At 55.2% G+C, this 12,015-nt stretch overlaps 4 protein-coding genes across 4 annotated transcripts; 2 read left to right on the top strand and 2 right to left on the bottom strand.

The window, feature by feature from the left end:
* Positions 1-882: 882 nt before the first annotated feature.
* Positions 883-2,245, top strand: BO97DRAFT_477728 (MFS general substrate transporter; the record flags this gene model as incomplete). Its single annotated transcript, XM_025700577.1, has 3 exons — positions 883-1,269; positions 1,335-1,671; positions 1,740-2,245. The coding sequence occupies 3 exons, from the start codon at positions 883-885 to the stop codon at positions 2,243-2,245; spliced, it is 1,230 nt and encodes a 409-aa protein (XP_025551884.1).
* Positions 2,246-3,561: 1,316 nt separating this feature from the next.
* BO97DRAFT_405312 (MFS transporter) lies at positions 3,562-5,239 on the top strand. Its single transcript, XM_025695160.1, has one exon. The coding sequence runs from the start codon at positions 3,660-3,662 to the stop codon at positions 5,178-5,180; it is 1,521 nt and encodes a 506-aa protein (XP_025551883.1). The 5' UTR covers positions 3,562-3,659; the 3' UTR covers positions 5,181-5,239.
* Positions 5,240-5,758: 519 nt separating this feature from the next.
* BO97DRAFT_470195 (uncharacterized protein) lies at positions 5,759-9,157 on the bottom strand. Its single transcript, XM_025699925.1, has 3 exons — positions 8,543-9,157; positions 6,217-8,464; positions 5,759-6,127 (listed from the first exon to the last, which is right to left on the bottom strand). The coding sequence occupies exons 1-3, from the start codon at positions 9,094-9,096 to the stop codon at positions 6,083-6,085; spliced, it is 2,847 nt and encodes a 948-aa protein (XP_025551882.1). The 5' UTR covers positions 9,097-9,157; the 3' UTR covers positions 5,759-6,082.
* Positions 9,158-9,494: 337 nt separating this feature from the next.
* Positions 9,495-11,836, bottom strand: BO97DRAFT_368189 (SEC14 family lipid-binding protein). The gene is made up of 4 exons (XM_025692691.1): positions 11,211-11,836; positions 11,002-11,143; positions 10,548-10,913; positions 9,495-10,493 (listed from the first exon to the last, which is right to left on the bottom strand). The coding sequence occupies exons 1-4, from the start codon at positions 11,474-11,476 to the stop codon at positions 9,975-9,977; spliced, it is 1,293 nt and encodes a 430-aa protein (XP_025551881.1). The 5' UTR covers positions 11,477-11,836; the 3' UTR covers positions 9,495-9,974.
* Positions 11,837-12,015: the final 179 nt, after the last annotated feature.

The following is a 12,015-nucleotide window of genomic DNA, read 5'->3' as shown; positions in this document are numbered from 1 at the left end:
TATGAGGAACTCAGTCATTTCGCTGGCCCGTATCTGACCAAGCTCTCTCAGATGTCCCATACATCAAATCAAAATGAATGTATTACCTAACCGTAGTAGGGGGGGAAAAAAAAAAGAAGACCGTGACCCATCCGGATCCTGAGGGGCCGGGCCGCTTTGGAGACATGTTTCCGCTGCCCACAGTGCCCAAAAGTCAATTGTATGGGTCCTGACGGCTCCGATGAAAGATCCATGAGACTTAATGACAGTATTCATATTGAGTATTCAAGTAAAAGTGTAGCGGGTTGAGCCGCGGAACTGGCCAGACAAGCCGAATCACTAGATCTGAGAAAGGCATATGCCAAGTGTCTGGGCACATGAGCTTGGCCCACTCCGAATGTAACTCTGCAATGGGTGGGAGAGACTAAAGTCTGACTGAGACAGTCCTAGTTTAGTGAGCCAAAGACGACAATGGCCGTGGGATCACGTATGGCGTGGCGTTGTTGGATTACCATGGAAGGCCATATCTCGACGCTTCGAGGGAGACTTCTCTCCCTCTATCCCTTCTGAGCAGGCAGGCAGGTAGGTAAAATCCAATCTGATCATGACAGTCATGACATCCAGCCAGCAGCAGCAGTCTAGTTGCACCACTAACATAATGCCGCCAACGCTGATGGCTGTCGAGGCCACCCCCACCGCCGGTGTTGCAAAGGAAGCAAGCTCGGTGATTCAAGATCTGGAGGTTACCGATCCCAGGCTGCCGCAGAACTGGTCCAAGACGCGGAAATGGTTCATTCTGATTGTGTTGTCCTTGATGTCCTTGATGGTGAACGTTCCTCTGTCTCCTGTGCATGCCTGGAAGAGGAGCAAGGCGATAGGTATTGATGTCAAGCTCCCAGGAACATGTCACTGGTCATCTGCTCGCCAGCCAGCTCGGCAATTGCCCAAGAGTTCAACGACTACGACGCCTTTCTGTCAGTGTTCTTCATTACCGTGCCCAACCTCGGGGAAATCATCGCGCCTCTCTATATTGGCCCGCTGTCTGAGCGTCTGGGCCGCATGCCCGTCTGTCATTTCTTTAACCTTTCGTTCCTGGTCTTCACCATGATTGCGGGCTTCAGTAACAGCTTCGGCATGGTGATTGTGTTCAGGTTCCTCGCGGGGGCATCGGTTTCGTCGATCTGCCTGAACCCAGCAATTACCGGTGATTTGTTCACCATCGAAGAGCGGGGATCTGCGATGTCGCTGACGAGTCTAATCCCCATCCTCGGCACGGCCGTGGGCCCGATTGTGGGCGGTTACATTACGCAGTACCTGAATTGGCGCTGGACGTTCTGGCTGATGGCGATCGTCAGCGCCAGTCTCGCGGTTCTCATGGCCCTCGTCTGAAGGAATCCTATGTGCCGGTCATCCGCCGAAAGGCCCTCAAGCAGACAAGCTCGGGCCAGGAAGCAGTCAGACCATCGCAGAAATACTTCCAAGGGTGGAGCATGGCCACCGTCAAGGCCGTGGCTCTGCTCGCGATCCGCCCCTTTGTCATCCTGAGCCAATCTCGCATCGCGGTGCTGATGGGGTTGTACCTGGCGCTCCTCTTTGCCTACATTTCCCTTCTGGCAGCGACGTTGGCCACCGTCTTCCAAGAGGCCTACGGCTTCTCAGAGAGCCAGTCGGGCCTGATCTACATTGCCATGAGTAAGTTCCCCTCTCCCTCATGTGTCTCACTTCAACTTACTTGGGCCCATCTAACCCTGACATCCCAGCGATTGGGACTCTAAGTGGTGCACTCATGTGCCGCTTCACGCTCGACTACTTCCTGTTCCGCGGACTGTCCTTCAAACAGCCAGACCATGGCGTTGCCCCGCGTCCTGAAAACCGGCTGATCCCCATCCTTCCAGCGATGGTGGCCTTTCCTGTTGGCCTTTTCTTGTACGGCTGGTCGCTGGAGGAGCGGTTACATTGGATCGTGCCGGCTCTCGCCACCTTGCTGTGTGGGTTCTCCCTCTCCAGCAGCACCACCCCAATCATGAACTATCTTGTCGATATCTTCGGCGACCGCTCGGCGTCGGCGGTGGCCGCTGTGCTTCCTCTGCGCTATGTAGGCGGCGCCTTCATGCCGGTGGCGGCGCCGTACATGTATGATCGGCTGGGGTACGGCTGGGGGAACTCGCTGCTGGGGTTTGTGTTGCTGGTGGCGTTGCCCGCGCCGTTCCTGCTGGTTGTTCAGCCGCGGCGGCTGCGGGCGCTGACGGCTATTGTGAGGGGCTGATTTACCGCAGCGGAAGTATCTTGGATAGTTGTTAGTCGTAGTATAGCCGGTAGATTTTCTGCAATACTTACCGGTCAGTGTGCCAACTGCCTAGCTGGGGTCCATACCTGCATTCCAGTCTATCACCCGGAGAATTTTAGAGACATGTTAGAACTACTATGCAGCTCCCAAGTGGGAATCGAGGTGCATTTTCCACAGAAACCAAACGAAAGAGGAAGGGCCCTTCAGACACAGCATGAGGGCTACTTACAGCCCCGACGACGTGGCCTGCAATGCACGCAGTGAGTCTACTGGCGGGCGGAATGAATGAGTGGGTTCAGACCCTGTCTGTGTTGGGCTTGAAGGTGAATTATAAGCACTTTCATTAGGTGAAAGGATGTGATCTGCCTCGACAGCTTGTATTCTACTTAGACCCTGAAACTAGTCTACGGGCATGTACTGTAGAATGAGCAATCTATACCTCGCTGACTGGACTAATTCTACCGTGATACTAACTAATGCAGGTCTAACCATCGACTCGAGGTAATTAACTAGTTTATCCTGCTCGAATGACCCGACTCTCCGTTCTTTGTTGCACTGGATCTGGCCTTGACTGTGCGTGGCAGAGCAGTGCTGACATCCCCGACACCCTCTTCACTATACTGTGCCCTAACGGCGCGACGGGGGAGGCTATTCTCAGCACGGCAACTGGGTGGGCGGGAGAACCCGCCTTGCTGATCGCCTCACGGTACGCTATCTAAATTACCGATGGCAATGTTACGCCATCGTGCCTCTTTATAGGCACTATGACTGGCACCCGACTAGAGTCACGGTCTTTCAATTGAGCAAGTGCATCGAGTGCATATGGAGTAGGCCTACATAGATAGGCCACGTGACCCTTCCTTGGTGACAATCGCAGAGGCAGTGGAGGAGCAGTAGTTCTGACCCACTACTATATACCCAGTCTTGTTTCATATCTTACGTCAATAAGATTTTAGTCAGGAAGCTGTTGCAGTCGCCTATATAACAGGGGTTTCATTATTTCATAGGGTCTCCTTCAGATCCAGCGTAAACTGAGTAGTTTCTTGTTGTACTCATTGAATAGAACATATCTGATCTTCCTGTATTCAAAGAGCTTGAAGAGTAGTTTCTCACTGATGATGATAAGATGGTGGTAAGTGTTAAGATAAAAGTATTTCAAATAAGCACACGGTAGTGCTAGTATAGTACGACGGACCAAATAGGATAGACTAAGGGGTAGTAGAATCACATGACGCTAGGCTTCTTACATATTAACCTGATCGGGGCGCACCTCCAAAAAAGGACCATCCAGACTTGCAGGCTGTAACCACTACTGGCCTGAAGTCAGCGAAACATTTGTTCATCAGTACCATCACCAACCCTCGTGGCTCTTGTCGACCGGCGCCAGCAGATCATGACCTCGACGGAGGGAGTCGGTATGGACCACACCTCCGAATCCACCCCGCTCCTTTCGCATCATGCTCCAAACGGGCGGATTCCAGCCAGGCTGCAGCGGCGCGTGCAGGTGCTCCTCTGCGTCTTCGCATTCATAATGATGCTAGGAGATAACCTCCAGCCCGCGGCGCTGACGCAGGTGATGGAGGACGCGATCTGCGACGACTACTACGCGCGACACATCTCCGTGGCCACCACCGGGGAGACGAGCGATCGATGCAAGGTGCACGCCGTGCAGATGGAGCTGGCGCAGGTACGTGGCTACCAGCAGCTGGTGCCGTTGTTCGCGGCGCTGGTATGCACGGTGCCGTACGGGCTGCTGGCGGAGCGGATCGGGCGCAAGCGGGTGCTGGTGCTGAGCGGCGCCGGGGTGTGCGCGGCGCTGGGCTGGGTGCTGGCCGTGTGTTTCTGGCGGTTTGCGAGCGTGCGCTGGGTGTGGCTGTCCGGCGCCTTTCTCTTCGTCGGCGGCGGCGACGCCGTCACCTCCAGCCTCGTGCATATCATGGTCACCGACGTGACGGGCCCCGCGGAGCGCGCCCAGATCTTCCTGTTCCTCCATGCCGCCGACGTGCTCGCCGGCTTCTGCGGGCCTGCTATCAGCGCCGCCCTCATGGAGAAAGGCCACGTCTGGACGGTGCTGCTGCTGGCCGCTGCCGCCCTTCTCGCCGGTACCTTCCTGCTGACACCCTTCATCCCTGAAACCCTGGCCTTCCGGACCGACGCCGGGGGTCCCGCTGCATCGCCCGCCGCCCGGATCGATCCATCCTCGGAACCCATCACCAAGCCCACTTCCATCTGGGATCGCATCTCCCGGGTACTTGCCCCCGCCCTGACCCTGACCTCGAACCGCCAAGCGCTGTTACTGCTGGGCGTATTCGCCCCGCAAACCGCCGCACGCGACCTCTTCACGATGGTCGGCCTGCAGTACTCGCGGGCGAAGTTCGCGCTGCCCTACGGGAGGGGTAACGTGCTCCTGTCAGTGTTTCAGGGCGCCCAGGGGCTGGTCGTGCTTGTGCTTTTGCCGTTCATCACGCGGTGGGTCGCGGACCCGCGCGGATGGACGCCGTGGGCGCGCGACCGCCGCTACGCCATCGTGTCGGTGGTGCTGACAGCCGCCGGACTGATGGTGATTGCGATGGCGCCGGGGCTAGTCGTCGAGGCAGCTGGGCTGCTGCTGGTGGCGTGTGGGAGCTGCACGACGGGGCTGTTGATGAGCTTGCTGGGTGGCGCCGTGCACCCGAGCCAGGTGAGTACCGTGTACAGCGCCGCGCTGATGCTGAGCATCGTGGTCTCAAGTGTGGCTGGGCCAGTTGCGAATGCGCTGCTGGTCGAGGGTTTGGTGCTTGGGTGGGTGTGGATGGGGTTGCCGTTTGCTGTTGCGGCGGTGGGGATGGCGGGCGTGGCCGTTGCGGGTTTGGCTATCAAGGCGGAGAAGCCTGAGGTTTCGGGGGATGGTGAGGGTGAGGACGAGGGTTACTAGATGCCTGTCTAAACTATTACTGCAGGGTTGCGTTGACGGTTAGTCTTAAACGCGCGGACTATGGAAAAAATAGATATATATTGCCCTAGATACTGTATCCAGGGTGTTTTGGTTATTGCCTTTGTTCATTTCTTGCTTGGGGTACAATTTTCTACTAAAGCCATGTAATCGTAGAATGTTAGTGTAACCGTCTAACTGGGCTATATGTAGTGGCTTAGATAGTTATACACCAAGTAGATCACTATGTGCAACAGCTATCATGACTGAAAGTTGTTGAAGGCGTTGTCCAGGGAAACTGATAAAAAAGAGCTCAAGTTTGCTGATCACAAGATTATACTTATATCCATTCTATGGACGATATATATCATGACTAGAACAATTTCAGCAACAGCGCCTTTTTTTTCTGGAGACGATGTATTGAGAACATAGCTCTAGATATGATGTTAGAGATTACAGAACTAAGAGTTATCATGCAAAAAGTATAGTAGAATGACAATGTTTTATAGCACAGCATCTGCGTCAGCGACTGTATCACCACTTCTTGCTTCTCAGACATAGGAGCCAGTGTTCTTGTCCATATCCAAGCTAAAATACCCCCCAGCTTGAAAAGGCTGAAATATCAACCCGATTCATCAATCGACTAACCGTAGCACTATCTAAATAGAAGACAGGGTTGACATTCGTGGTTGACGATAGGGCATCTATCAGAAAACCGCCAGCCTACAATCAACATGTAATTACATCCAGTTATTAATCATAGACCAAAGAAGCATACTACAACAAAAATCATAAGCAACAATTATCGATCATATGTATCTATCTCATCATCATACTTTACTACCACGACCAGGTCTGACCAACTGGATACTATCCAACCTAGCAACTAGTCAAACAGACCCAGACTACAACGACGTCTTCCAGATCATATTGTTCTGTTTCCTGCGGACCTGTAGCACAAAACAAACACAGAACATTAGTATTCGCATTCACCTCGACGAGAGTTTTCACAAGCGGATGAAGAAAAAGGGGGACTTACCATCGGCGCCAAAACCATCACACCGGCACTCAAAGCCAGAATCGTCAGAACCAACTGCAATTTCGAGAAACCCTTGCCCAGCACATCAAAAGCCTGGCTCGGCGTCGCCCGCGTGGCGAAGACGTCGCCGCCGAACGCGAAGATCAGACTCGTGCTCTCCAGCAGTGTCGGACTCGACAGTACCTTCTTGATGCCCGCCACGCTGCGCGAGTGGGTGAGATACCACCGGCCTTCGAATTCGAGGTAGGGGTTGTACTTGAACAGGCCTTCCTCGGCTTCGGTGGAGGTGGGGTCGCGGTCGACGGGACGGCGGGGGTCGAGGACGGGGCGCGGGATGCCGATGATGGCGTTCGAAAGGGGCAGCGTGCAGAGAAGGTTGCGCGTGGTGATTCCCTGGCGGGTCTGCGTGACGGTCATGTGGGAGATCGGCTCGGGGATGACGAAGGCTTGGGAGATGATGTGGGGAGAGGGAAGCGAGGTGAAGCTGGAGTAGTTGCTGGCAGCGTCGAGGGGACCCCGGTCGTTGGGGCTGGGCGATTCATAAAGTTCCGAGATCACAAGCTGGTAGCCCTTGGCCGAGGAGGAAGAAGTGACGTCCGCGTAGAACGAGTACGCGAACCAGTTCTCCGAGATAGTGGAGGCAATCGGTTGCGTGGGGTCAACACCCTCCTGGACAGAAGTGTGCAGGATACGGCCGGAGACAGCATCGAGGAGGTAGAACGTGGCCGTGTTCTTGCCGACGGCGGTGATGAGGGCGAGGTTGGGATTCAAATATTTGTAGAGGACGGAGCGGTTGCCCAGAACCTTACCAATGGATGCAACGGGGTCGTGAGCGGGACGCGCGGTAGCATGGACGATCTTCTCTCCCTGGGCAGGGAGAAACTGCCAAACCGGGGTCTTGTTGTCCTTGGCAGCCCATCCCAAGACCCGGCCATCATCACTAAGAGTGACAAAGAACCCAGGAAGATCCAGGGATTCCAATGGCGTACCATCCTCCTTGATACCAATGGTGACCGGAGCAGCACCGTCGTTCACGACGGCAACGGACCGAATCTTGATGGCGGTGCCCGGGGTGCGAGCGAGGATTTTGCCAGACGTGACGTCCAAAGTGACAGAGCTGCCATCGTCAGCGTAGATAGTAGCCGAGCCCGGCTGAGCCACGATCGCCTTCACGTCCCAGGAGTCCTTCTCAGCGGCCTTAACAGCCCAGGACACGGCACCGTGGTTTCCGGCATCCAAGGCATAAACCCGACCGTTCTTCGCGGCGACAATGACAGGCTTGGAGATTCCGAAGCTGTCGAGATTGGAGACCTCGTCGGTCAAGATACTGGTCAGGATGCGGTTGGGCAATCCCTTGAGCCACTCAGGAAGATGCTGGAGGTCTCTGACATGACGCTTGACGCGGTGAACGTAAGCCTTGTAGACGCTCTCATGACCCTCAACTTCAAGCTGATGGACCAGATCCTCGGAGCCATCCGTCTCAACCCACGAAGCGGCCAGCGCGCCCGTCAACGCCTCGTATCTCGTCCACTCGATCTGACCGCCGCGGATCAACTGCCAGTCACCGGTGACGAGAGCGGCCGCCGACCGGACAGCAACCGTCTCACCCTTGGCCACCACCTCCGAGACAGCGTGTACCGCCTTCTCCAGCGGAGGAGACTGGTGGGGCCATCTGCCCCGGATCCCATGCGAGACGGACGACACAACGGTAGTCTCCGACTGCGTGATGCGGGTAAAGTAGACATTGGCGTCCTTGTTGCTGGTAGAGAAGACCGACCAGCCCTGCAACCGGGGCAGCTCATACGCCTTGGAGACCACGGACGACCTCAGGTCAACATGGTAGACCTCCGCCCAGGTGGTGGAGGCCGTCTCGTAGTGCACAAGGTAATGGGGCAGCGATTCCAGCTTCTTAGGGGTATGGACGGTGATCGAGCGGATACTCTCACCACTCGTATTCTCAATATCAAACGACTGCACCAGCTTCGTCCCAATGATATTGACCTTCAGCGCCTTGTGCGCCGCATCCGACCACACGATAACAGGCGCGGCCGTATTCGCGCCGACAAAGACCACCGATCCAGGGCCCGACACGTCGCTTTCCGAGGTCAGGATCTGCTGCTGAGTCGGCAGGCCGGTCAAGGGATCCAGAGAGACCACGCGGATGCGGTAGCCTTTGCGCGCCGAAGCTTGCAGGGCGATGTAGAAAACTTCCGTGGACGAGGATGATAGCTGCAACGGGACGTCTCCACTATACGTAAAGCCCCGGCGTCAGCAACAAAACCTACTACACACATTACGGAAGAGAAACGGGGGTCTCAAATCAAACCTTTCATCCTTGTATTCCCACTTTACATGGCCCGAATTACCATCGAGTCTCCGCACGACGCCGGCCTTTCCACCAAACAGCGCCACAGTGTCTTTAGCTGACGGCGCGGTACTGGCATCTTCCAGCTCGAGAAGCTCGAGATCTGCAATCACATCGTCCGCGAATCGCTTCTCCCAGATCAGCTTGCCGTCGAGGGCGGTCCACGAGGAGACGTATCCGCCCAGCGCGCTGACCAGAGCGTTTGTGCCTTCGGAGGCACGCAGGAGACCGGAGACGCCGTCCTGGGCGGCGGGGGGTGCGAATCGCGTGAGGTTCTGCCTCCATACTAAAGAACCGTCTTTGGGGTTTACGGCGCCGAGGAGGGAGTCTTCTGAGAGGGTGTAGAGGAGGGAGGCATTGGATGAAGCGGACGGCTTAAGGAAGAAGGTCGACTGGGAGGTGGGCTGGCCGAGGAGGGCGTGGTGGTAATCGATGTGGTCGACCTCGTCGGTGTAGATGGCCCAGGTGGAGGGAACGCACGAGGCGAGCAGAAAGAGCGTCGCCTGTAGCCGCATGGTTATGACTGTGACTCTCGGGCGGTCATCGGAGGGTCACAGGCGGCAGGTTGGGTTATGCAGTAATTCAGAGGTGAGTGAGTGATGTTATCCGGGGCGGAAGAGCTGCGGGCGGTGATGGCCCAATCATCGTTGCGGCTAGTCTAGCCCTGCCTCTTGCGGACGTCAGTATAGCTTCATCTATCTACATACAAAACAAGTGTTCCTGACCCCCCTTTCTTTCAACTTGCTGGCTCACCTATCCTTATACTATCAAACTAGATGTATAAAGTATTCCGGGGGAGAACCCCCGGACCCCCCTTCCTTTCAGCTTCCTGGTAACCTCAATCTCACCCCTAATTGAATCTAAATTTTTTGAAGTAGGTACCGGACAAAACTCGGGAAATGAACCCTGATAACAAAATCCGAAATGCTGCACCCCAAATAAACTCATCTGACGACAAATGTCTATACCTCAATCCTCCAAGCAACCAAAGAAAACATGATTTAGAGAGTGAAGGTCAGACATATACACATATATCAGGCACACCAAGCACGCTAGATTAAGATGATTGATATGAAAGAAGACAACAGGTGGGGCCGAATCAGTCGGTCAAGATCAACGAAGACAGAGTCAGTCCAAAGAAGAGGACCTCAATCGAGATCAAGCATTCAAGCCGCAAAATCTCCTGCTCTTGGCCCCAGCTGGGCCTCGCACCACGGGAAATAACAATGTAAAAATTCATCTATAAAAGTATCCAATTCGATTCCGAATGACGCCTCGTATGTATAAGTCGATTAGTGTCTTGATGAAAGTCTTGATGCGAGATGAAGTGACAGGTGAAAAGAAAGGCTAAGGAAGAAAGATGTATGCGAGAAATGGTTTATTTGCGGAAAATTCAAGCGGTGGCAGTCTCAGTCTCTGACTTGGGAGGAGCAGCCGCCTCACCCTGCAGCGCAGCCACCTTCTCGTTGTCCGAAGCGACCACATCAGAAGGCCCTTGCACTGGAGCTTTCTCGGCCGGGGCAGCAGCGGACTGCCCTGGTTGGGCGACAACACCCGCAGGAAGAGTGGATTTGCGACTCTCGCCGTTGACCTTGCCGAGGATCTCGATGTTGTCGCCGTTGAACAGGACAGGGCCCTTGATGAAGCTGGGCTTGGTCTCGCCCTCGGCGGGCGGAGTCTCAAGGGCGCCGACGACCTGCCGGGCCTCCTCATCGAGGTAGGGCATGTCGCCCCATTTCCAGTCGAGGTCGCCGCCGTATTGCTTGGGAATGCTGGAGGGGTCCATGAAGGACGTCAGGGTGGGTTTCACCTCTGCAGCGGAGAGGATGAAGATCTTGGACGTGGTGACCGGGTCGAACCAGCGCTTGATCCAGCCCCAGACCGTCGGGAAGAAAGAGGGGGCGCCGATGATCTACAGAGACACCACATTAGCATTTCCCTTGCCACATCCAAAGCGAAAACTCACGAAAATCCGGTCCAGAGTCTCAGGATAATGCGCGGTCGCCAACACGCTGGCGTCCTGCATGTGGCCCTTGAGATCCCAGAACTGCTTCAGTCCGACTCCGCTGACATCGACGATGTTGTTGGACGAGGTGATGGGAGTCTCCGGGTTGGGGCGAGACAGCTGCGAGCACAGGGGCATGACGAAGCGCAGGAGGTTCTCGTAGAGCGCAAAGAGACGCAGCAGCCGCTCGGGGACCTTCGACGATTGTTGAGTCTCGGTGGAGAGGGTCGACTTGTACGCGGCCATGTTCTTGTTGTTCAAATGTTGGATCTCGAACACATAGACAGGGATACCGCGACGGTCGCGGCGGCCGGTCCATTGAGGATACTATAACGCCCAACACAAGACCCATCGTCAGCAACCGTACTGAACACCAACAACATATCTCAAACCCATAAGTAGGGACATAACGAACCATCCGCCTCGCAGCATCATAAGCATCCACCTCAATAGTCTCATACAACGACTCAATGGCATTCTCACGGCGCCAATCCTCCGTATCCTTAAACTGGCCCCAAGCGCCATCGACATCGAACTTGCGTGCGCGGAGGAAGCGCCTACAGAAGCCGAGTCAGTATCTCAGCCAGCCTTGCGACGAGAAGGAAGGGGAGAGAAGTGACATACAGCATTGTCGCATCGGCGTGGCTGGCTTTCTCGCCCTCCCGCTCGGGCGTATAGTAACCATTCTGCTCGCACAGCTTCTTGAACTCCTCCAGCTTCTGCTCCTGGTCGTCCGTCAGGTGGTGGAGGTGGCCCGCGAGCCAGGCGGTGCCCGCCGCCTGCGATGCCGAAGCGACCGGGTCATTCTTGGGATCGGTTGCGTCAGGAGTCGTCGAGCTGGCCTCGCTCTCCGCCTTGGTCGGTGTGGACTTGCTTCCCCAGAAAGGCATTTTTAAATCGGGGACTCAGATCTGGTTCCGTTCAGGGGGAGGGTATGATCTGTGAGATAGAGAGAGAGAGAGAGAAAAAAAAGATGTTTGTCTCGCTCGTCTCGACACACGAAACAAGGCTGTAGGATCTAGAGTGGGTCGGAGTCGTCTTTACGAGAGCTGAGCTCGGGGCTTTCGGATCTAGCGGACTTTGCACTGGCTCTTAGGTAGTCTTAAGCGCGGGCGCGGAAGAATTAAGTGAGGTACGTGATACTCAGTAGAAACAAAATGATCAGGAAATCAAATCCCACGACAGTAAAAACCCAACCAACAGATCATTCACCTGGGATGTAATAAAAAGGAGCGGATTGAACCGCGGCGGCGATCAGCGGCGAAGTTGGGCTGAACAACAGATGGATACTTTTCCAATTTGCTTTGGAATCCTCCAATAGCCGCAGAACAAAGTTTCGGATGTCGCGGGGGCACAATTGCCGGAGTCCATATTATGTCATCTATGCAACTCAGGGTTCACTTTATGCACGGACAGATGATTTAAGCAG

This window comes from Aspergillus homomorphus, assembly GCF_003184865.1.
Source record: "Aspergillus homomorphus CBS 101889 unplaced genomic scaffold BO97scaffold_16, whole genome shotgun sequence".
Lineage (NCBI taxonomy): Eukaryota > Fungi > Ascomycota > Eurotiomycetes > Eurotiales > Aspergillaceae > Aspergillus > Aspergillus homomorphus.
This window is presented reverse-complemented; position numbering and strand designations above follow the sequence as displayed.

Bases quoted from the DNA above. Each gene is read 5' to 3' on its own strand.
- BO97DRAFT_368189 (XM_025692691.1), bottom strand. From the start codon at position 11,476: ATGCCTTTCTGGGGAAGCAAGTCCACACCGACCAAGGCGGAGAGCGAG. The intron at 11,144-11,210 runs GTATGTCACTTC...CGGCTTCTGTAG, and splicing joins CACGCCGATGCGACAATGCT to GCGCTTCCTCCGCGCACGCA. The intron at 10,494-10,547 runs GTGAGTTTTCGC...GTGTCTCTGTAG, and splicing joins AGACTCTGGACCGGATTTTC to ATCATCGGCGCCCCCTCTTT.
- BO97DRAFT_470195 (XM_025699925.1), bottom strand. From the start codon at position 9,096: ATGCGGCTACAGGCGACGCTCTTTCTGCTCGCCTCGTGCGTTCCCTCC. The intron at 8,465-8,542 runs GTTTGATTTGAG...CTTTACGTATAG, and splicing joins TGGGAATACAAGGATGAAAG to TGGAGACGTCCCGTTGCAGC. The intron at 6,128-6,216 runs GTAAGTCCCCCT...TTTGTGCTACAG, and splicing joins TGATGGTTTTGGCGCCGATG to GTCCGCAGGAAACAGAACAA.
- BO97DRAFT_405312 (XM_025695160.1), top strand. From the start codon at position 3,660: ATGACCTCGACGGAGGGAGTCGGTATGGACCACACCTCCGAATCCACC.